Here is a 22,324-nt window from a genome sequence, read left to right as displayed (position 1 = left end):
TTAGTGCTGCCTTACTTGTTGGTTTGGCAACAACCCCCTCCATCTGAGAGATGTGCCTCTGTCCCCAGGTGTAATAGGAACAGACTCAGAAAATCTTTCATTCACTCTATAATTACAATAATTATCTAACAGTTTAAATTCTTATCTCCAGAATAAATATTGTTGGAGATGTGCACCAGGACAAACCTATTAAATTATATTGACATTGACACCTGAAGAAGGCTCCACGGCCGAAACGCTGTGTTTTCTTTCTTCTTTTTTTTCAGCATGGAATAAACCTATTACTTGTTCCTATTAAATTATATACCTGTACCTATCAGAAAAAAGTTAAATTATTTTGGGGCAATGATTTTAAGTATGAGGCAAAGCCCTCAGAACTCTAACAGAGACTATAGCAAATGAATAACAAGTGGAGGGTACTATACACTTTTCCCTGGAATTTGGCCGAGAACAAAATTATAATATTTCAATTAAGTACACCTGTACCTGTCAGGGAAAAGTGAAATGGGTTTGTCATTTAATTTTTATTTTGTGTATATGCATTTTATGTTTTGTTCTACACTGAAACAAAAGGAAGCAAAGTTGAATGCAGTGAGATATTCTCTGTGAAATGGAAAGCAAAACAAAATTTTAAACTGAAGTGTTCAAGTAAACCTACTGTAAACTGACTTTACCAGTTTGTCAAGCAGGGAATCTTCCTCTGCTACAAGTCCTTCTTACCTGAATCCACAAAACCTGAATTTCAGGTAGTGCCCCACCTCTCTCTGTGTCTGAGAACAAACTTCAGAGCACCTACACCTAGGCTCAACAGACGGCACTGTGTATGGACAGAAAGAGACAGACGGCGAGTGACGGACAGGTACAATGGAGGACAGTGCCTCACAAGAAGACATTGAGACCCTGATCGATGGAATGGAGTACATCCCAGGACACTTCCACCTGGATCTGAACCTGAATTGTGAGCCCCGGGGACCTGCCGAGCTACGAAGCCGGGACACTCGACTCAAGAGGGATAGCCTGCTTGCTGAGCTGGGGGCTGAGGCCAAGTCCCAGCAGTATGCGGTCCAAAACCTGTTGGGGCTCCTGGCCTTCCATCTTGATGAACTTAACCAGGCCGAGGAGATCTTCCACAGCATCTGTGAAGGGGACCCAGCCAACCTGAATGCCTGGACAAACCTCGGCTATGTATACGATCACCTGAAGAAGGAGGCCAAGGGAGCTGAGTGTGTGGAAAAGGTGTCTGCTCTTATGGGGATTGGAACAGGCGACACTGTACAGGAAGACACCAGGCTTCTTGTGGCCCGATGCCTGGCAGAGCAGGCCTATGCTCACCCCTATGATGTAGATCTGAATGGTGAGGAAGAGCACAGGGAGAGACTGACTGCTGCTATTGGGCTGTACAATAAGGCCATTGGGTATGGATCTAAGGAGGTGAGCCAGGATAGAATGGAATGTCTGTGTATAAATGTACTTTTAAACAGGTTAAACCTTCAAAACAATTAAATATAACCATATCCTTGGTTTCTCCACCTTTTAAAATAATGTAAGGGATGTTTGTGGGTACATTCTCACTAGGAAATACCATCTTTTAAAGTGCATATATTATGATCCAATGCTTGCTTAAATGTGTTGAAAACAAAATGCAAAATAAATAAATGGATAAAATCTGAAAAGCACAATAAGTTACAGGAATGCATGGCTTTACAAAATGCAACACAGGAATTTATACAGTCTAATTTTAACTGTTGTAGATCACAGTAACAATGATTGGCACCAACAGGCAGTGTACCCTCAGTGTCATGGATGTTGGAAAGGCATGCCTTGGAATGGCCAGGAGAGCAATTAAGACACTATGTGTTGCGGCAAAACGGGGGTTAGCCCTTGTTCAGGAGGTCAGACGATGTCAGGTAGAAACCTATGTCCTCGGGCCGCGGAAGAGACGACCTGGTGTTAGGCGGGTTTCAAGACATCCGAACAATCAATGCTGAGCGAGAAGGAAAGGGTGACCTGGAAATATATTGCCCCACACAAAGACAAACCGGAAGGACAAGCAAAGCACAGGGAAACTAGGAACAGGATAGAGTAGGTGCACCGTTGAGATATAGAGGGCATGACACTCAGCAGCAAATGATGATGTATTGTAACAATACAGGCTACAATTAAAGGAGTCAATCACAAATATAATTTAATGTACAGTGTGTACAATGTCCAGCAGCATAGCAGAACAGTTGAACAGTCAGTGATTTGGGATCACGAATTTGCCAATGGGATGCAATATGCAGCCCAGACAGACAATCCCTGTGTCAAGTTAGAATCAGCAATAAGAAATAAAGGGTTTTGGACAGATTTAAAAGGTGTTTAGAAGATGACTTCGAGAAATAAAGAAAAACAATGTTGTGTTGGTTTTAATCATCTTAAGATGAGATGAAGGATTTAAAGTTTACAGTGTCTATCTGTATCTGTGAAATAATTCTTACATGAGGTTCATTACAGATGTCATCATATTTCCACCTTTATCTGTGACCATGGTCAGTGAGATTATATTCATATTATCCAATTTACATGTTTGGTTATCTTGTTTGATTTACCATTCTGTATTTACCATCACTAATATTTTTAGATACCCATTGAAGAGAAGAGATGTTGGTACTTCAAGATGGCTACAATGTATATAAGGTAAAATACCTACAGAAAAAGATACTAACTAAAAACATATTTTTATTCACTTAACACATTAATTATGCAGTACTGTATCTTCTAAAACTAATTTTTGTTACAATGCTGTGCAGAGTTATAATTGTGCATTTTCTGAAAATGTTAGTCCAATTGTTTTTTAGATGGCAGATGCATTGCATTTAAGACAATTAATTCTGTGGTCTGTCTCTCTCACTCAGACTTGATGGGATGCTGAAGGACAAGGAGGAGTCAGCATTTCACAGGCTGACTTACTTTAACAAGGCTGTGAAGCTGCTTCATGAAACCATCAAGTCTGATAACCTGCACTACAAAGGTACACCTTTTCTCTGTGAGGGTTACATTGTAGAAAATGTAGCTTTCCTCTGACTTCATCTTGTGTTGAGTTAGAAATATCTTCAAACTACTTATAATTACTTATCTGGAAAAAAGAAACAAAAGCATGCTTCCAAAATTAAAGGAGACCATTCAGGTCATTTTGCTTTTTTGATTACTAGAGACATACTGCATGGTCCTAAAGATTTGTGTCCAATAAACCCTCAAAAGCAATTATAGGTATCAAATGATATCCAGAAAAGCTACCCAATGCAGCAGTGCATCACCTGTAATTTTTAAAGGGCCAACATATTGATTCTTCTTTAGGTTAATGTGTGGCTTATGTTTATTTTATTTTATAGCTTGTTATAAGATTATTGCATATAAGTGGATAACATGCTGGAGAAGACTGGAATTGGCAAACAAACAAGTTACCAATAAAGAGTCTATAGATATAGTTTTATAAAGCCTTCCTAATTTACATTGACAAAGAATGTAGCATGTTTGGGTTTTTATTAAGTGCAGCATTCTTATAAATATGATGGGGGTCACCAAAACCACCCTTGCATAAGTGACATTTACCATCCCTGTTTTTCATTTGAGAAATGTTTCCCTACTGTACTTTAAGTGTAAAAAATTGGCAGCAGTGCTGGAATTCTGCTGATGAATGATCGAAAGTGTCATTTACATATTTTATATTATTAAATAATTGTATTATAGCCCACAAAGGTATCCCTTAACAAACTCCTTGTCCTTGTACAAAATTCAGCATTTTGTTGTCTTTGTTCAATGTGTATTGTTGCAACATTTTCATTTTTTTCCCTGTGTCCCAGCCCTGGCATGGTGTTATATGGGTATAATGCTGGAAAGACAAGAGGAGTTCTACACTGTTCCCATGGCTGTGCACGATTGTGGTTATTCAGGCTCAGACCCTCTGTCTTGCTATGGGATGGTGAGTACTGACTTTAACACATTTACAAGAAAGAAATATAACTTCCTTTAATGGCACATTCAGCATGTTTTCTAATCAATAGAAGTTTTCTATTACATGTTAAAAGTCGATAGGACACATGGTGATGATAACAATGAATGATATTGATGATTACAGATATTGTTGCGGTATTAGTAGTAGTCTTCATGGTGTTGAATTTTAGACATTATGTTAACCATAAACTTATACATGTAGCTTAAAAAGCCATGAAGCTAAATAAATATTTTAAAAAATGTTTCATATTCATAGCAGCACCTGTAATGGAATGAAATGAATGTTTTATTTCCAGGCTATTAAGATTGCTGAAAGTAATGCTTTCATACTAAATCGGCTGGCCAAAGTGTTCTTCCACCTGGGCAAACATGAGATGGCTACAGGCATCTGCAACATGGCCCTGGATGTCCTGCCTGATGCAGATCTTAACTGGCAGGCGTACTGCACTCGTGCTAAGGTGAGAGGAAGGGTGCTGGTGAATTTAGTGATCTCTGCAGGAGCATCAGAATACCTCTGGCTCTTACACTCTGAACACACCAGTTGCTTTGTCATCAGGGGTATGTTCCCAGATAGGGTTAGAATTACAGTGAAAGCTAAGGCTGCCCATACATTAGACAAGCAGCTACTTCAGCAGCTGTAGATACTGTAGCTATTAATTGGACAAACTGAGACAGTTTTTTTGGGGACCATTCAGACCATCTACTTGCCTGCCTTCTATTACAGTGAATTACATTAGGGCCCTCCAAAATCAATTAAATTTCAGTTAAAATACAGAATTTGTTTATTTAGATACTTTGTTTAGATAGATACAGTAGAGGTGTAAATAAGATTACTGAGAAATGTGTATTTTTATATTAGTGTCATAATATTACCTGGCAGAATTACCTGTTGGCCTTCCTGATATGAACTGTTCTAGTGCCCAGGAGACTTAATAGCTGTGAGTGATCTAGTGATTATACCGTACTGCTTCCATTTACGGTGGACGCAAGTGTGCCCATGTTTGATTTTATGTGACTAGGCTGTGTACTTTTCAATGCTTTAATGATGACATATAGACTATATAATAATAAATAATAACTATATATAGTTAATAATAAAACTAACAATAGTTATATTATTATAACTATTATATAATATACTATTATATAATATAACTATTATATATATTATATATATAACTGTATAATAATAATAAATATTATTATTATTATTATTATTATTATTATTGTAATGTATGAAGATTTGCTGGATCTTTTTCCTTTGGTGGGAATATACCTCCTTGGAGGCTATATTATATATAATGTGTAATTGGAAAGAAGTTCTGTGCCGTCCAGTAAATGAGAAGAGCAGCCTGCAACATAGTCCGTTACTTTGTTACGTTTAGTAGTTCATGTTATAGCACATACATGACAATAATAATAATTCCTTAAACTTATATAACGCTTTTCTGGACACTCCACTGAAAGCACTTTACAGGTAATGGGGACTCCACTTGGATGATGCAACGGCAGCCGTAGTGTGCCAGAAGGCTCACCACACACCAACTATCAGTGGGGAGGAGAACAGAGTGATGAAGCCAGTTCACAGATGGGGATTATTAGGAAGCCATGATTGGTAAAGGCCAATGGGAAATTAGGCCAGGACGCTATGGCACACCCTTACTTTTTTCAAGAAGTGCACTGGGATTTTTAATTACCAGAGTCAGGACCTTGGTTTGATGTCTCATCTGAAAGACAGCACCTTTATACAGTATAGTGTCACTATACTGGGGAATTAGGACCCACATAGACCGCAGGGTGAGCACCCCCTGCTGGCCCCACTAACACCGCTTCCAGCGGTTCTAGTTTCTAATTTTTCCCAGGAGGTCTCCCATCCAGGTACTGACCAGACTCACACCAGCTTAGCTTCAGTGGCTTGCCAGCTGTGACTTGCAGGGTGATATGGCTGTTGGGTGATCGGCTTGAATTTGGTAGCCTAGTGGTTAGAGTGTCTACTCCATATTCGGAAGGCCAAGGTAAAAACCTTGGCACTACAGTCGCACTAAAGGCTGCTAAGGACCTACTGAATGGCCACTTTGCTTCAGGCCCAGTATAAGGAGTAGGAGCAGGGATTGAGGATTGCTGATGGCGGGTATTCTACTATACCTGGACATTTATTGATATCAGGTGATAAGACGTGCAGCTTAAGAGTACTGTTTCAGTGTCTTTTGGACTATAAGTAGGTTTATGCACAAAATGTCTTCATAACGTGGCAACCATAATTTAACAACAACAGCAATGAATTTTTTAAACAAAAAATGTCTTCAGAGAAATCAACAAATGACTTGTATTACAGAATGCTTTCCCCTGTGTTTTATGAAGACTTGTTAATGTACAGTAGGACATTGTAAAAATACAAAAAGAAAATTATGTATATTTGAAAATAATAGACATAAATATCCCTAAACCCTATGCATCGTGATGAACTTAAATTACATTCAATTTCAAACATTTATATTGAGATGCTTCTCAAATCTCTGCCTTACAGATTCATTTGACTACCTATGTCCAAGGCCTGGAGGCTGCCAAGCGGGGTTTGGCTGGAGTCCCAGACCGGCAGAACCTGGCAGCAGCCAAAGTTGATCTGGACAAGGTCCTGAACCTATGTCCATGCCTCAGGATGCACCTGGAGATGGGACAGGTGAGCGTACAGCTAACTCATCCATGACTTTCTCCACTGCCTCTCAGACAGACGCAAAAACACACTGTTGCAGCTCCTAAGACCACTGTTGTATTAATGCTTTTTTTACTGATTATATGTTTGTCATAGAAGAAAAGTCACAGCATTTGTTACTGATATGTTAACTTTCCTTCATATAAAATAAATGGAGATTTTAAAGTTACATGAAAGAATCAGAAATCAGCCATTTCAGTTGGCATTTGCAGTGTTATTACAATCACTACAATAAGCATGTCTGAGAAGAGGGAGTTACTGTATGGTGTGTTAGGGCAGCCATGCTTCAAAATATGTGTGTTCTGCCTCACTTATATCTGTGTGTATGTGGGCAGGTCTATTACTACATGGGTGTAGATGCCATGCAAGAAACCCTGCTTGTGGATGAGGAGGCCATCAACAGTTCCTTAGTATGTCTGGCTCGAGCACTTGAATGTGACTTGGGTGACATGCTACCGGAGGTACAGCTGCTGCGCGGGAAGTGCCTGCTGTTGAAGGGCGAAGAGCAGAATGCTGCCGAATGCTTTAAGAGAGCGATGGAGCTGGAGCCACAGGGTAGCGCTGACACCCAGAATCTCCGCTGCCTCCTCGAGACCCTGCTAGCCCTGTTCACCCAGAGCAGTTCACAGCCCGTCCCTGCCATTGCTCAGTTAGAGACATGGGTACGCCGTGCAGAGGAGAGGTACTCCCGCGAGATGGTACAGAGTGAGCTGCAGGTGCTTTGCCGTGCGCACACTGCAGAGGTGGCTGAGCTCTGCCGAGTCATGATAAGCACAGGCAGACTGGATCTGGTTCGGGTTCTGCTGCAGACTGTTCTGCCCAGCAAACACGGCAAGAGAAGACAACTGGCCAGGTCGCTGTCAGTGTAGGTGCAGAGTGGAGAAAAGAGACAAAAAAGAGACATTGTCCATCACATTGATTTTTTTCATGTTATGTTCTGGTATTTATTTAGGGATCATTAAGGTTTTATTCTTGATTTTTCTGCCAAAAACACACATATTGTCTTGCATTTTCTTTGAGTCTTTTAAAAAAGTTTTAGTCAAAATAAAGTCCTTTAGAAAAAATGTTTTTATTATTGTAATTATGTATTATGTTTGTTGTATTTCGCCATATTCAATAACTTTGAAGTGATTACAAACTTTTGTTTTAAAGTCAAGAATTTGACCATATAGTAGGTAGGATACCAAGGAGAACAAGCCTTTGTAGTCTATTATCTGTATCTATTTGTTTTCTAGGTGATCAATTTAACATCCTGAGACTGCAATTCAAATAATATAGTGTCTCTCATTTTCTGGGGATGCAGAGCAATCCACGTTTGCCAAAATAATATTTTTTACAAATTGGGAGACATATAGTCCACACTACTTCCATCTTGCTGCTTAGAAAAGATGGACACTTACTGTATGCAAGAAAAAGATGGACACTTGTTGTATGTGCATAATCAACAGTGTACAATGTGCTGGCATATAAAAGGTCATCTGCAAGAAAACATGCAGAAAGATTATTTTTAAATGTATCAATTTCAACCATGGCAGAGAAACCATGGGCTGTAACTGAAATAAACAAGGCTGGAACATATTTTTCTTCTTCTAGCTGTTGAAGAGTGTTTATGAATAGGGCATCTGGCCATTTAGAAATCTTCATTTGCAAATGATAACGAGAAAGATGAATGGTAATTTATTATCCTTGCTGTTGTTCTGAAATGATATGGACCTTTCAAAAAAGTAATATACTCCACTTGTTTCTTCCTCATTAGATCTAAAATTTCCAAATTGCTTGCAAAAATTTTGGAATGATTCTTATTTTTCAATATGGACCAAAATTGACCCTCTTTAGAGATGTATTTTCCTGAATGGCAGACAATGGAATTCAAATTGTACTGCTGTTGTCCATCACATATCCTATGGTAAACAGTCCATGCAGTGCCTACTGTTGTTCAAAAGACAGTGTCATGCTGCACTCTAGGCAAAAACAGGACAAGTATATCAGGACATGTACTGTATACAACCTCGTGGAAAACGGTACAACTACAAACCTGTGTTTTTTTCTGCATTAATACAGTTTCAAATCAAGAGTTAAGTGATGTTGGGAAGTTAGATAACCTAACTCCATGGTTCTCAAACTGCTACGCGTACCACTGGTTGTACGCACAGCGTCCCCAGGTGGTACGCCAGATGCCCCTTGAAATTTGTTGTGTGCACTGAAAAATTGGGACGGGTTTTGATATTTTGTATTTTAATAAAATTAGTGTATGTATCAAATACGCAGTTATGTAGTTATGTGTCAAGTAGTTAGCTACAAAGATGCAGCGTGTGCTAATACGTGAGTGGACACAAGAGCTACTATGTAATTCTATACCATTGTATAGGAATGCATGCTACGAACCTAAGTGACCAATTGTATTAAAATAAATTACCTTTAGCAAATAGAAAGGTAGGAGAATGTGCGTGACTTTGGAATACTGCCAATCTTGTAAGCACAGGAAAGCTTGATAGATAACAGAAAAATATTTAAGGACTGTTCTTTGTTAATTTGAGAAAAGTACACCAAGCATCTCTTGTGTTTCGCTCCATGCGCATGAAATAAAACCTTCTTTTAACTTCTGGGACAGACTCTCCCGTCTTTTAAGAGGAAAGGGGGACAAATTTCTCCAACAGCACCACATTCGCCAACAGATCACTTAATCGAAAATGAATACCTCGCAAAAATCAAGTAATATGTCATGGCTGAAAAGAATAGACGCTGTGGCGTCTCCGGGGGAATAGATAAGTGTAATAAGTACGAAAGTACTCACACCACAAACTCTTCTTTTATTTTCGTGAGGTTTCTTCCTTTTCTTTCGTTCATCCGTCTTCCAAACCAGTCCGCAATCTGTTTTCTCTGTCCTTGTTCAGTCCGTGTTCCAAAAGTTTGTAAAATCCAACAAATCCACGTCAAGTCCAAATCACAAGCCGTATACCATTATCCTTTATTTATTCCGAAAATCCGTTGTCCTTAAATCTTTATTCACTCCAACCAAATTCCCCTATCTTCTCCAACACGCATTCACCTACTGGCTTCCGCGCCGGTTCACTGTTTCCGGGGCATATATATTTTGTTTCCTGATGAGACCCACCTGCGTCTCGTTGTCTTTCAGCCTGAGCCCTTTCCATCTGCGGGTCAGCTGGTTTCTCTTAGCGGCCATCTTGGTCAGGTCTAAGTCAAATACAGTGAGCAGATCGTTCCTAAAATACCTGTCCTGGATGACCCTTCCTCTGGTCCTCTTACATACCCTCCCCCTGAGATCAGCCCCGTCCTCGGGCTGTCTGGAAAAGAAACAATGCATTCGGGAGAGGGCATCGACATTACCTTGTTTTCTTCCTGGTCTATAAACCGTTTGGAACTGAAACCTCTGGAGACTAAGGCCCCATCACGTAATCCGATCATTTTTGTCCATGTTCCTTAACAACCAGGTTAGTGGCGCATGGTCAGTATACAAGATGAATCGTCTTCCCAATAAATAATATTTTAAATAATCCAGGGCCCATTTGATCGCAAGACACTCCTTTTCGATTGTGGAATAATGTTTCTCCGCAGGGCTTAATTTACGGCTAATATACAAAATGGGGTGCTCTGATCCTTCAATTTCCTGCGACAGTATGGCTCCAATCCCAGTGTCCGATGCATCAGTTTGTACCATGAATGTTTTGTTAAAATTAGGTACCTGTAAGACCGGCTGCGATGACAAAGTCCTTTTTAGTTCTTGAAAGGCCCTCTCTTCCCTTTCTGTCCATTTTATTTTTTCAGGGCAACTCGTCTTTGTTAAGTCGTGCAATGGGGCGGCAATGGAGGCAAATCCTGAAATGAATCGACGATAGTAGCTTGCTAATCCCAAAAATGTTCTTATTTGCTTCTTTGTAGAAGGTCTAGGCCAGTTTCTAATTAACTGTACCTTCTGTTCTTGTGGCATGATCATTCCCTCCCAATCGTATAACCGAGATAATTGGCTTCCTGGGTCCCTAGACAACATTTTTTTGGATTAGCAGTTAATCCTGCTTTCCGCAAAGCTCCGGTTACTGCTCCCAAGTGTAGTAGGTGTTGTTCCCAAGTCGTGCTATGAATTACGACGTCATCTAGGTAGGCAGCTGCAAAATCTCGATGAGGTCTGAGTATGCGGTCCATTAATCGCTGAAACGTAGCAGGAGCGCCGTGTAAACCAAACGGAAGGACCCGATACTGGTATAGCCCCTCCGGGGTGGCAAACGCGGTTTGGCTTTAGCTTCTTCGGCTGGGGGTACTTGCCAATATCCCTTCGTAAGGTCTAGCGTACTGATACATCGGGCGTTACCTAATCGCTCGATTAGCTCATCTATACGAGGCATAGGGTATGCGTCAAACAACGAGATCTCATTTAATCTTTTGAAGTTATTACAGAGCCTAATAGTTCCGTCTGGCTTGGGTATCAGTACTATGGGACTAGTCCACTCGCTATGGGATTCTTCTATTATCCCCATTCTTAACATTTTTTCTACTTCTTCCTTAATTAGTTTCCTTTTTGCTTCAGGTACTCGATAGGGGGCCAACCTTACCCTTTTTCCTGGTTCCGTGATAATCTTATGTTGAATGAGGTGGGTTCGACCAGGACTTTGGGAAAAAACATCCTTGTTTTGCGACAGGAACTCTTGTAATTCTTGCTTCTGCGCTGGAGCCAGGTCCCCCAAGGCGACGGCACCCGTTTCTTCTTCCAAAGGATCAGGGGAGAAGTGGGTGAGCAAAACTTCTGCACCATGCCATCTCTTTAGTAAATTCACATGGTAGATTTGATGTTGTCATCGTTTGTCAGGTTGCTTAACTTTATAAGTGACTGGACCCATTTTTTTCCAGCACCTCATAAGGCCCCTGCCAGGAGGCCAGGAATTTACATTCCGGGGTCGGGACCAATAGCAATACTTTGTCCCCTGGCTGAAATTCTCGCACTATAGCTTCCCTATCATAAATTTGCTGTTGCTGCGCCTGGGCCTTCTCCAGATTTTCCTTCACAATGGGAACAACAATGTTTATTCTTTCCCTCATTTGTTCCACATGTTCAACCAGTCTGTAATGGTGAAGGCTGATGCTCCCAGGACTCTTTGACCAGGTCTAATAATCCCCGTGGTCTCCGAGCGTATAATAACTCAAAAGGAGAGAACCCGGTCGAGGCTTGCAGTACTTCTCGGATAGCAAACATTAGACAAGGGAGCAATTGATCCCAATTTTTGCCATCCTTTTGCATGGCCTTCCTCAGCATGCTTTTCAGGGTTTTATTGAAGCGCTCCACTAGTCCGTCTGTTTGCGGGTGATAAACAGAGGTTCTGATTTGATGAATACCCAAAAGCTTACTTAGGTCTTGCATGACCTTTGACATAAAAGGAGTCCCTTGATCGGTTAAGATCTCCTTAGGGATTCCCACTCTAGAGAAAACGTGCACTACCTCTCTAGCTATGTTTTTGGCCGTAGCTGCCCTCAGAGGAATGGCTTCGGGGTACCTTGTGGCATAGTCCACTATCACCAGTATATACTGATGTCCCTTTGTAGTTTTAATCAGGGGTCCCACTACCAATCCGCTCAAAAGGAGTATCTATTATGGGGAGGGGAATCAGAGGGTTTTTATAATAAGGTTGTGGGGCAGTTTTCTGACAGGTTGGTCATTCCCGACAATATCTTTCGATGGCCTTGTATATTCCGGGCCAGAAAAATCAAGAAAGTAGCCTTTCAGCCGTTTTCTTCACACCCAGGTGTCCTCCCAAGAGGTGGCTATGGGCCAAGCTGAGGAGTTTCGACTGGTAGGCTCGGGGAATGAGAAATTGCTCCACTTCTTCTTGTCCTCTCTTCTGGACCTGATAGAGGAGATTGTTTTTTACCATAAAGTAGGGGTAATTCAGGGGACTATTATGATTACATAACTCCCCCTCAATTTTTCTCACATGTCCCCATACATGTCTTAAATTCCCATCTTCCAGCTGGGCCGTTCCGAACCTACCTCGATGTTCGGGTGGCTCCCAGTCTGGTAAATCCATATTTAAGAACTCATCTCCAAGTTCCGAGCCTTCTCCTGGCTGGTTCGCCTCTCCAGGGGAATCTGTGTTATCATCTGAATCTCCTGGACAGGGGAGTGGTTCTTGCCTAGCCAACTGGACAGTATTCAAAATTTGAAGAAAGTGGGGACAGTCACGACCCAACACCACAGGGTAAGGCAATTGTTCAACCACCCCTACAGTTGAACTATACATTCCCATTTCTGTAGTAATGGAAACTTTCACAGATGGATACATCTTAGTTTCCCCATGAATGCACGTAATAGGTATCCCCACCGCTTGCCTGACCTTGGTTCCTTCAGGTAGGGCTGAAGAGGTCACCAGGGTCACCATACTTCCAGAGTCTAACAGGGCCTCGACAGGCTTTTCCCGTATCTTGATTTTAGCGATGTGGGGCGCCTCACAGGACAGAACGCTCGCCGTGAGGTAGTTGCATTTGGCTTCCTCTCTGGTGTCCACTTGCATAGGTTCACCCCAGTTGGGACACTTACTGGCCAAATGTCCCTCTTTATGGCACTTAAAACTCCTACAGGACTCTTTCCATGGTCGGGGCCTTTGAACCGATCTTTCCTGAAAAGATGTTGTAAATTGAGGAGGATCTCGATGGTCCCGGTACTTCAGTGACCTCGTTCCATTCCCTGAACTCTCAGGTTTCCTCCTCTCCTCTTCCTTAATCAAGGCTTCTGTGGCATGCTGTTGCTCCACTAAATCAACAGCCTGGTCTAATGTCTGGGGATCCCCATCACTCACTTTTCTTTTCAAGTGAACATGCAGACTCCTCACAAAGTGGTCCAATACTACTCTTTCTACCACTTGGCCCAAGTTTAGTTTTTCTGGCTGAAGCCATTTCTTCGCCAGATGAACCAGGTCAAACATCTGAGATCTGGAGGGCTTGTCCATTTGATACTTCCAGTTATGGAACCGGACTGCTCTTATCGCCATGGTTACCCCTAATCTCGCCAAAATCTCCTTTTTTAGAGTTTCATAGTTCTCCGCATCCTCTTCTTTTAAATTGTAATAAGCCTTCTGGGCTTCCCCAATTAAATAAGGCGCTACTCTCCCTGCCCATTGCTCTCTGGGCCAGGCATTCCTGGCAGCTGTTCTCTCAAAGGTGGTTAAATATGCTTCTACATCATCGAGCTCCGACATCTTTTGAAGCCCAATTTCTTCCATCTTATGGGGTTCTCCCCCTGTTACCAAGGACCGTCTAATTTCTTCTCCTAATCTTTGCAATTCCTCTCTCACCAAATTATGCTCTTCTATAATTCGTTGATTCGTCTCCGTTTGAATCTTATTAGCCTCCTGCTGTGCCTGTATGGCTTCTTGTTGTGCCTTTAAAGCCTGGAACTGAGTTAGGGTGGCTTGGGACAATTGTTGTATTAATTGTTCCATTGTTCTTAGCGAGAGTTCTTACCCAAACCGAGAGAAGAACAGGAAAAAAAATGTCAACTTTTTATTTCCACAAGTCTTAGTCACGATCAGCGGATGCCCGCATCCTCCACCAATTGTGGCGTCTCCGGGGGAATAGATAAGTGTAATAAGTACGAAAGTACTCACACCACAAACTCTTCTTTTATTTTCGTGAGGTTTCTTCCTTTTCTTTCGTTCGTCCGTCTTCCAAACCAGTCCGCAATCCGTTTTCTCTGTCCTTGTTCAGTCTGTGTTCCAAAAGTTCGTAAAATCCAACAAATCCGCGTCGAGTCCAAATCACAAGCCGTATACCGTTATCCTTTATTTATTCCGGAAATCCGTTGTCCTTAAATCTTTATTCACTCCAACCAAACTCCCCTATCTTCTCCAACACGCATTCACCTACTGGCTTCCGCGCCGGTTCACTGTTTCCGGGGCATATATATTTTGTTTCCTGATGAGACCCACCTGCGTCTCGTTGTCTTTCAGCCTGAGCCCTTTCCATCTGCGGGTCAGCTGGTTTCTCTTAGCGGCCATCTTGGTCAGGTCTAAGTCAAGTACAGTGAGCAGATCGTTCCTAAAATACCTGTCCTGGATGACCCTTCCTCTGGTCCTCTTACAACGCCAAGAGTACAGATCTTTCTGTTCCGTAAGCCGCTACCAAGAAGAACTTCAGGAAAGCACATCTATCAGCATCTGAATGAATTTATCTAAGAGAATGGAATCGACTGGAAAAATGCGTCAGAGTTTGTACTAGAGCAATGCAATGTTTTTGCTAGAGCAATGCCAGGTTGACACAGCAGGAGTAGTTGCAATAATTACAGAGGTTGCTCCAGATATGAAGTGGACGCACTGCATCATCCACTGCGAAGCCTTGGCTGTCAGGAAAATGCCTGAGGATTTAAAATCTGTGTTAGTCTCTGCTGTCAAAGTTGTGAATTGTATCAAGGCTCGACCAATGAATTCACGTCTGTTCAGTGTGCTTTGTAATGAAATGGGCAGTGAAGTGCTACATACTGAAGTGAGATGGTTATCAAGTGGCAAAGTGCTCACGAGACTCTTTGAACTGCATTCTGAGGTACAGTTGTTTTTGCATGACCAGCAATTTCCCTTGGCAAGTCTATTTGATGACCCAATTATGATTATATAATATATAATATTATATAATTACATAATATTATATATATAAATATAATTGTAACATAATTTTACCAACTGTATATTCTCACGTTTGAATGAGCTGAATATGGGACTGCAGGGGCACTCTGTAACAATTTTTGACGTGTCTGACAAGATCACTGCTATGAAAAATAAGCTGCAGCTTTTTGTTAATAAAATCAATGTAATGTCAAGTTTACAGTTCTTAAAATCTTTAGAATTCTCATGCACTGTATATTTTAAACTGTTTCACTAGAAATGTTTATACTTTTTAGTCCGCCTTTTACATTTGATAGGCATTTATTTACTAAAACACTTACATTTGGTTCCCAAGATAACACAAGTGTCATAAAGAAATTCAGATAATTGCTTTAGGATTGTAGAATTGAGGAAAAGACTGAATATATACAGTCCATGCTTATGACCATCTTTAACACTTAATTGTTTCCTACACAGTTCACTTGGCTTGTTTCATTAAATGTGCTTTACAGAACCTTGCGATACTGAAATGAATGTCTCTGTCAGAGGCTTTACCATTGAAAATCTACCAGCACCTCTGAAAATAGCAAATGTGTTTTCAGAGTTAAATACTCACAGGGATGCTTGGAGTAAAACTACAGATATAGATTTTTTTATCTGAACAGGTTGGGTGTTATTGTGAAAACCTTTCCTCTTTTAACGTTTTGGACTAAATACAGAAATGTAATAATCTAAAATTTGCTTCATAGTTCTTTATGAACTTAAAAATCCCCAACATTGTGCGAACATGAAGGGCCATAACAAGTACCAAGCAATAGCTTCATTCTTCATTAACCACACCTAAACCGAAGATGACACAGAGAGACACACACGAGGAGACTGACGGAACACGTACACATCTTTAGGGTGGTAATTACTTAACAAGCTATACACTTATAAGACTACACAGGACACTAGAACTACTATGACATTATTTACACAGGTAGGGTCAGCCGCTGGTCATCGTGCTGACCCTCAGACTCTCCCCGACTACAACTCCCAGCCTGCCCAGCGGTACTATGAGCGCCTAGGGGCGCTTCCTCCTCACCACCGGGCGAGGGCGTTACAATAATATATTTGAGGAGAAGGAAAAAAATCACCCTTTTGAGTAGTCATAGGGGTGGGTAAAATTTAAAGTTTTAATGCTGTTAATAATACTATATAATAAATATTTATTTTATTTTTTTGCTCTTTAGGGAAAAATTCGAATTTTCAGCAGCTGCATAATATCATATGTTCCGGAAATAAGTTTCTTAGACCGGAAGTTTGAATGTTGCTAGCATAGAGTTACGGTAGCGTGAAGCTCTACTCTCAAAAGGATGCCTAGAAAAATGCGTTCTAACATTACACCAACTATTTTGTCCCTATTCGGTGCTCGTTGTATTGTTGATGGTTGTACCAACTTGTGGCTGGGGTGGGTTTACCAGTGATTTTAACTAAAGTGTCCCATAGATACTGAGGAAATATTGTATGCAGCCCATTAGTATTTTAAATAGTATATCTGTGTGCAATCTGTTTTTCGTTGTATCCCCCACTTGGTTTGGTAAGTTTAATTCTTAAAGTGTTTTTTATTGTTATCGTGTGGGTTAGTTACCAGTTTTATTGAACTCTTCACGTGTACAGTATATACACAATTTCTCGGCTTTTATAGTAAGGAAGTCATGTCGATTTATTTTACGCGATGATGTATACTGCACTTTATGTGTGTGTTTAATTATTTCAAATATTTAACACTCGCGATGTGCCGTGGTGACCTCAGAGTCCTGTTGTGAATGATCTGTGTAATTTAGGGATCCGTAATTTTGTGAAAAACGATTACTTTTTCAAAAACAAATAGCAATACATTTTAAAAAAACTGCTGTTATTTCGAATTGTTTAGTTTACCCTAGCACACTGACCAAAAAAGACAAGATGAAAAAACCTGAACGGTAACATGAATGATCAGTAAAAACTATAGTATTCTTTGTAATGTTGAAAATGATTTGGATCGATTGAATATCACTGCAGGAGTGTTTAACATTTAGTGTAGTCTTTCAGATACTATTGAGCTTTTTAGATAGAATCCATATTCAGCACACTGATCTATATGTTGAGCTTGGCTCGTGTAATACTGTCTCATACATTGACTCATTTACTAAGCTTATATTATTGTTCAATTTAGGTTTATGTGCATCTATAATATCAAAGCTTTAAAATACAGAATCACCAGTAAATTGAGCAAATGCCCTTCAAATATGAAACTTTAATAACTGTTACTTTTCTTAAAGTACAGGTTCCAGTATTTTTTTTCCACTCTTACAGTTAAGTGTCAGCTGAACATAGCCCTAATGATGAAGATGAAATGCTATTAAACCAAACAATTTTCTTTCTTTCCCAGCATGTGGATAATTTTGTGTGTATAATGGAAGTTCTGTTTCGGCGATGTCCTGGCAAGCTACGGTACTGCCTGACTCGGACTCTGCCTCAGTCCGCATGGCCCCAACGTGGCTGTGTGTGCCTGTCCCTGAGCATGCAAAGAACCAACATGAGAAATATGACTAGCAGTGCCAGACCTCTGCTGGTATCCAAGCTCTTTCAGCCAGCCAACCTGCGTGAGGAGAGGGACAGAGAACTGGGGCTGGGGCTTGGGGGCCGACAGGGGGAGAGCATGGCCTGTAAGAGCCAGCGTCTCATGCTGCAGTCAGGCTTTATCCACCCATCCAACCCCGGCTGTTACTATCTCCTCCCGGTGACTGTGCGTGCCATGGAGAAGCTGGTGCGGCTGATCGATGGAGAGATGCAGGGCATAGGTGGGCAGAAGCTGGACATGCCCAGTCTTTGTGCAGCTGACCTGTGGAGGCGCAGTGAGCGCTGGGATCTCATGGGCAAAGAGTTGTTCCGCTTGCAGGACAGGCATGGTGCGGAGTACTGTCTGGGGCCCACACATGAGGAGGCCATTACCGAGCTGCTTGCTGCACATGGCACCCTCTCCTACAGGCAGCTCCCCCTGCTGCTCTACCAGGTACAGTCACGGAGTGCTGTTGATTGAGGGGCTAGGGAATCCGTATGAATATATAGTCGTGGCTGTATATGAAAGTCATTATTTGCGGTTTGTATGATAGTTTCATTATTTGTACTTGCCTTATGATGCCTTATTGCTGTTATGCAAGTGGTGCATGAGCCTTGTTAACTTTATATGAAATCGTGACAGAGTAGAACTCGTTCTAGTCTGTAGATTCTCAGCTGTGATGTTGATGATGTTCTGTTATGGCCATCATGTGTTGTGACCTCACGCCTATCCCTGCAGGTGACGCGGAAGTTCCGTGATGAGCCAAAGCCGCGGTTTGGGCTGCTGCGTGGGCGGGAGTTCTACATGAAAGACATGTATGCCTTTGACACATGTGAGGAAGCTGCCCACCGCACCTACCAGGCTGTGTGTGAAGCTTACACCCGCCTGTTTGCCCGCTTGGGTCTGCGCTGTGTCAAGGTGCAGGCTGACACAGGTCATATTGGGGGCAAGCTTTCACATGAGTTCCAGATTCCTGCAGAGATTGGCGAAGACAGACTGCTGATCTGTGGCGATTGTGGTTTTTCTGCCAACATGGAGACGATAGATCAAGGACTGAGATACTGCCCAGAGTGCAAAGGGGGCACACTATCGGAGACAAAGGGCATTGAGGTGGGGCATACCTTCTATCTAGGAACTAAGTACTCCTACATCTTTAGTGCCTCCTATAACAACATGCAAAATAAACCTGTAATTGCAGAAATGGGATGCTTTGGGCTGGGGATAACCCGCATCCTGGCTGCATCTATAGAAGTGCTTTCCTCTGAGGACAGCATCCGTTGGCCTGCCTTGCTGGCACCCTACCAGATATGCATCCTTCCACCAAAGAAGGGCAGTAAAGCGGATGAGGCAGGAGAACTGGCACAGAACCTCTTCAAGGTTCTGGTGGAGGCAGTGCCTAGTTTGCGAGGGGAGGTGGTCTTGGATGACCGGACGCACCTGACCATTGGTAAAAGACTGAAAGATGCGAGTAGGTTGGGGTACCCCTATGTGATTGTCACTGGGAAGAGTGCCTTGGAGGATGTGCCAACATTTGAGGTGTGCAGCCAGAACACTGGGGAGACCTTGTTTCTCCCTATAGAAGGTGTGGTAGACTTCATTAGAGGTGTGGAAATTGTTTGACACCAGCAAACTGATTGTCCTGCTATAGCTGGTGGTCAGTTATTGATTATTCCAGAATGAAAATGAATAAGACCTCTGATTTTGTTGTTACATCTCTCTTGCCAAGTCAGAAGGTTAAATGCTCATTCTTTATGACACATCATAGGAGTTCACTGTTTGAATCAAAGCTGCTTTTTTTATTCAGGGGGGATCCAACACAAGTTCTAATTTTATGAACCTGCCAGAGAAAGGTAATTTAATGCTTTTGGTTCTGCAATGTATGTTTTGGTCTGTTTTTTCCTGTTTGTTTTATGTTTTGAATGTGGTATTTTACTGTTCCATAGAGGATTTACAATCTTCCTTTCTGCCTTGAAGCCTTAATAAATATCTAAAACAATAAATGTTTTTTGAATGTGTTTTGAATTAAATGTTTGCAAAGTATCAGAGCTACTGCAGACCAAAGAAAGATACATTTTTATACACTTCATAATGATTTAATCAAAACAGAATATTGTAGTGCATTCGCCTGGCGCTGTGGCTGAAGAGCGCCTGGCTGGGGTACGCAGTGAGGGGCAGGACGAAATTCAGTAAAGCGCCGGTTTTCACTCAGTGAGTGAACCCGAAAATACTACATTGGTGTCAGAAGCGGGAGGATGGACAGTGAGCAGCTGTTGATGTCGGACTCGGAGAAGCGCCAGTTCCCCCAGCAGCCGCCGAGGGCTGGAATGGCTCCTCAGCGCCACTCGTGGTCACAGCCCTTATAAGGGCTACCCAACGGTGTCCTACTCGGCAGAGGAGGGACCTTTTCCCTTGTCGCCTCAGTCCACGGGGCGGGAAGGAGATGCCAGACCAGCAGGGTCCAGTCCGCCACCCCTGCACCAGCCGGCGCCGGTGTGATCGAGCTGCTATAATGGGGAGGTTCCATGGCAACTTTTTGAGGCCCAGTTCCAGATGGTGGCCTAGGCAAATGGCTGGTCTCAGATGGAGATGGCGGGCCACCTTGCTGCGGTCCTGGAGGGGAAGGCCCGCCAGGCGCTGCTGGATGTACCTGGGGAGCAGCGATACAACCATGCGGCGTTGGTGTTGGCCCTCCGGAGGCATTTTGGTGGGAGAGGGGAGGCACCGGGCCTACTGTAGGAGAGGTTGGCCCTGGGACCAGTCGCCGCAGACATGGCCTACTTAGCCCTACTTAGGGTTACCCTACTCTCCCTAGCGCTCCAGCAGTTCCTCTGGGCCATTGCCGGGCACCGAGGCAGCCGGACCCCCAGAATGGGAAACCACCAGCCTTCGCCTGAGGACGGTGATGGGACAGTGCGCAGAGGTCCTCGGCAAGCGGGCGCTCACCATGCAGTTTGGGGCTGCGAGGGTAAAACCCTTTTACCTCGCCCCAGTCCGCGAGGACTGTATCCTGGGGTTGGACTGGTTGCAGCATGTGGATGGTTGCCTTGATTTGGGCCGGCGGGAGTTGGTGGGGCAGGGGGAACGGATCTGTCTTGCGGCGGGCGGGACGGGAGGTGGCTGGGGCGCATGGGCTGACCGAGTGGAAAGTGGTGGCTGTCAGAGCCGCGGGTTTCGGGGCAAGCGTGCCGGGGCTGACTCCTGGGCCACCTGGCTGGGCAGTTGACGGGGCGGCTGCTGGGGGGAATGCGGGGGCCAAGCATGACAGGGAGATAAGGCGTGTTGTGGGGGAGCTTCTGTCCGTGAAGGCCTGTGGGAGACCTTGGAGGTGAGGGACGGGGTGCTGCGCCGGCAGTGGCGGGTACCCTCCAGCAGTGAGGTCAGGTGGCAGCTGGTGGTGCCGCGGTCGCTCCGCGGGGCGGTTCTCCAAGTGGTGCATGGCCAGCCAGGCGTGGGGCACTTTGGTTCCGCGAAAACCCTGCGGCAACTCCGAGGCCTCTTCTACTGGGGCTCTATCACCGGGATGTGGAGCAGTTCTGCCGGACATGCGTGGTCTGCATGGCCCAGAAGGGTCCTCCCAGGCGCTCACGGGCGCCCCTCTAACAACATCAGGTGGGGGCACCCATGGAGCGGGTTGGGGTGGACGTGCTGGGCCCGTTTCCGCGCACCGAGGCAGGCAGTTGCTACATCCTGGTGGCAGTGGACTACTTTACGAAGTGGCCCGGGGCTCATGCCCTCCCCGATCACAGCGCGTCTACTGTAGCCGACGCCTTGCTGGAGGGAATGTTTGTCAGGCTGGGGGTGCCTGGGGATTAATAAAACGTGGACCACCCCGTTGCATCCCCAGAGCGATGGGTTGGTGGAGCGTTTTAAACGGACGCTCTCCACTCAACTGGCCACACTGGTCTCGCGGCACCAGCGTGATTGGGACTGACACTTACCCCTCGTCCTCTGGGTGTACCGGACTGCTGTGCAGGAGTCCACTGGACTGCACACCCTGGTGGATGTGGCATTCGGTTCGCTGCTGGGAGGAGTGCTGGCACAGCCAGCCGGGCCAGATTACGAGTGGGACCTGCAGCAACGGATGCTGCGAGTACACAGCTTCACCTGAAGCTGCCTGACTCAGGCGGAGGTACGGGCAGAAGCGGTACTACGATCTGCGCTGTAGGGGGACCCCTTTTAGACCAGGGGACCTCGTCTGGGTCTACAACCCGCGGCGCCGCTAGGGCCTCAGCCCGAAGCTGGCTCCGGCCTGGGAGGGACCCATGGAGTTCCTGGAGGTCGTGGGGGAGGTCTGCTACTGTGTCTGGTTCGGGAAGCGAGGAAGGGTGGTGGTCCTGCATCGAGACTGCCTGGCTCCCTTCAGGGCTCGCAAGGGGGCGCTTGAACAGGAGGGTGCGGAGGAGCCCGGAGAGCAGCCAGGTCCAGATTTCA

At 43.8% G+C, this 22,324-nt stretch overlaps 2 protein-coding genes across 3 annotated transcripts; both read left to right on the top strand.

Moving 5' to 3' along the window:
• The first annotated feature begins 752 nt into the window (after window positions 1–752).
• On the top strand, window positions 753–9,309 carry ttc22 (tetratricopeptide repeat domain 22). The gene is made up of 7 exons (XM_088927777.1): window positions 753–1,431; window positions 2,621–2,676; window positions 2,895–3,010; window positions 3,843–3,961; window positions 4,290–4,451; window positions 6,521–6,673; window positions 7,042–9,309. The coding sequence occupies exons 1-7, from the start codon at window positions 865–867 to the stop codon at window positions 7,573–7,575; spliced, it is 1,707 nt and encodes a 568-aa protein (XP_088783903.1). The 5' UTR covers window positions 753–864; the 3' UTR covers window positions 7,576–9,309.
• A 7,291-nt stretch (window positions 9,310–16,600) lies between these two features.
• pars2 (prolyl-tRNA synthetase 2, mitochondrial) lies at window positions 16,601–19,893 on the top strand. 2 transcript variants are annotated; one of them, XM_088928017.1, is made up of 3 exons: window positions 16,601–16,888; window positions 17,723–18,346; window positions 18,632–19,893. In XM_088928017.1, exons 2-3 carry the CDS (start codon window positions 17,747–17,749, stop codon window positions 19,511–19,513), a joined length of 1,482 nt encoding a protein of 493 aa, XP_088784143.1. In that variant the 5' UTR covers window positions 16,601–16,888; window positions 17,723–17,746; the 3' UTR covers window positions 19,514–19,893. The 2 variants fall into 2 exon arrangements, with proteins under 2 accessions (XP_088784143.1, XP_088784142.1); XM_088928016.1 differs by lacking the exon at window positions 16,601–16,888 and having other exon boundaries at window positions 17,577–18,346.
• Window positions 19,894–22,324: the final 2,431 nt, after the last annotated feature.

The sequence above is a fragment of the Atractosteus spatula genome, chromosome 11, assembly GCF_055471065.1.
Source record: "Atractosteus spatula isolate fAtrSpa1 chromosome 11, fAtrSpa1.hap1, whole genome shotgun sequence".
Taxonomy (NCBI): Eukaryota; Metazoa; Chordata; class Actinopteri; order Semionotiformes; family Lepisosteidae; genus Atractosteus; species Atractosteus spatula.
Note: the sequence above shows the minus strand (reverse complement) of the source record. Positions and strands in the feature narration are given on the sequence as shown.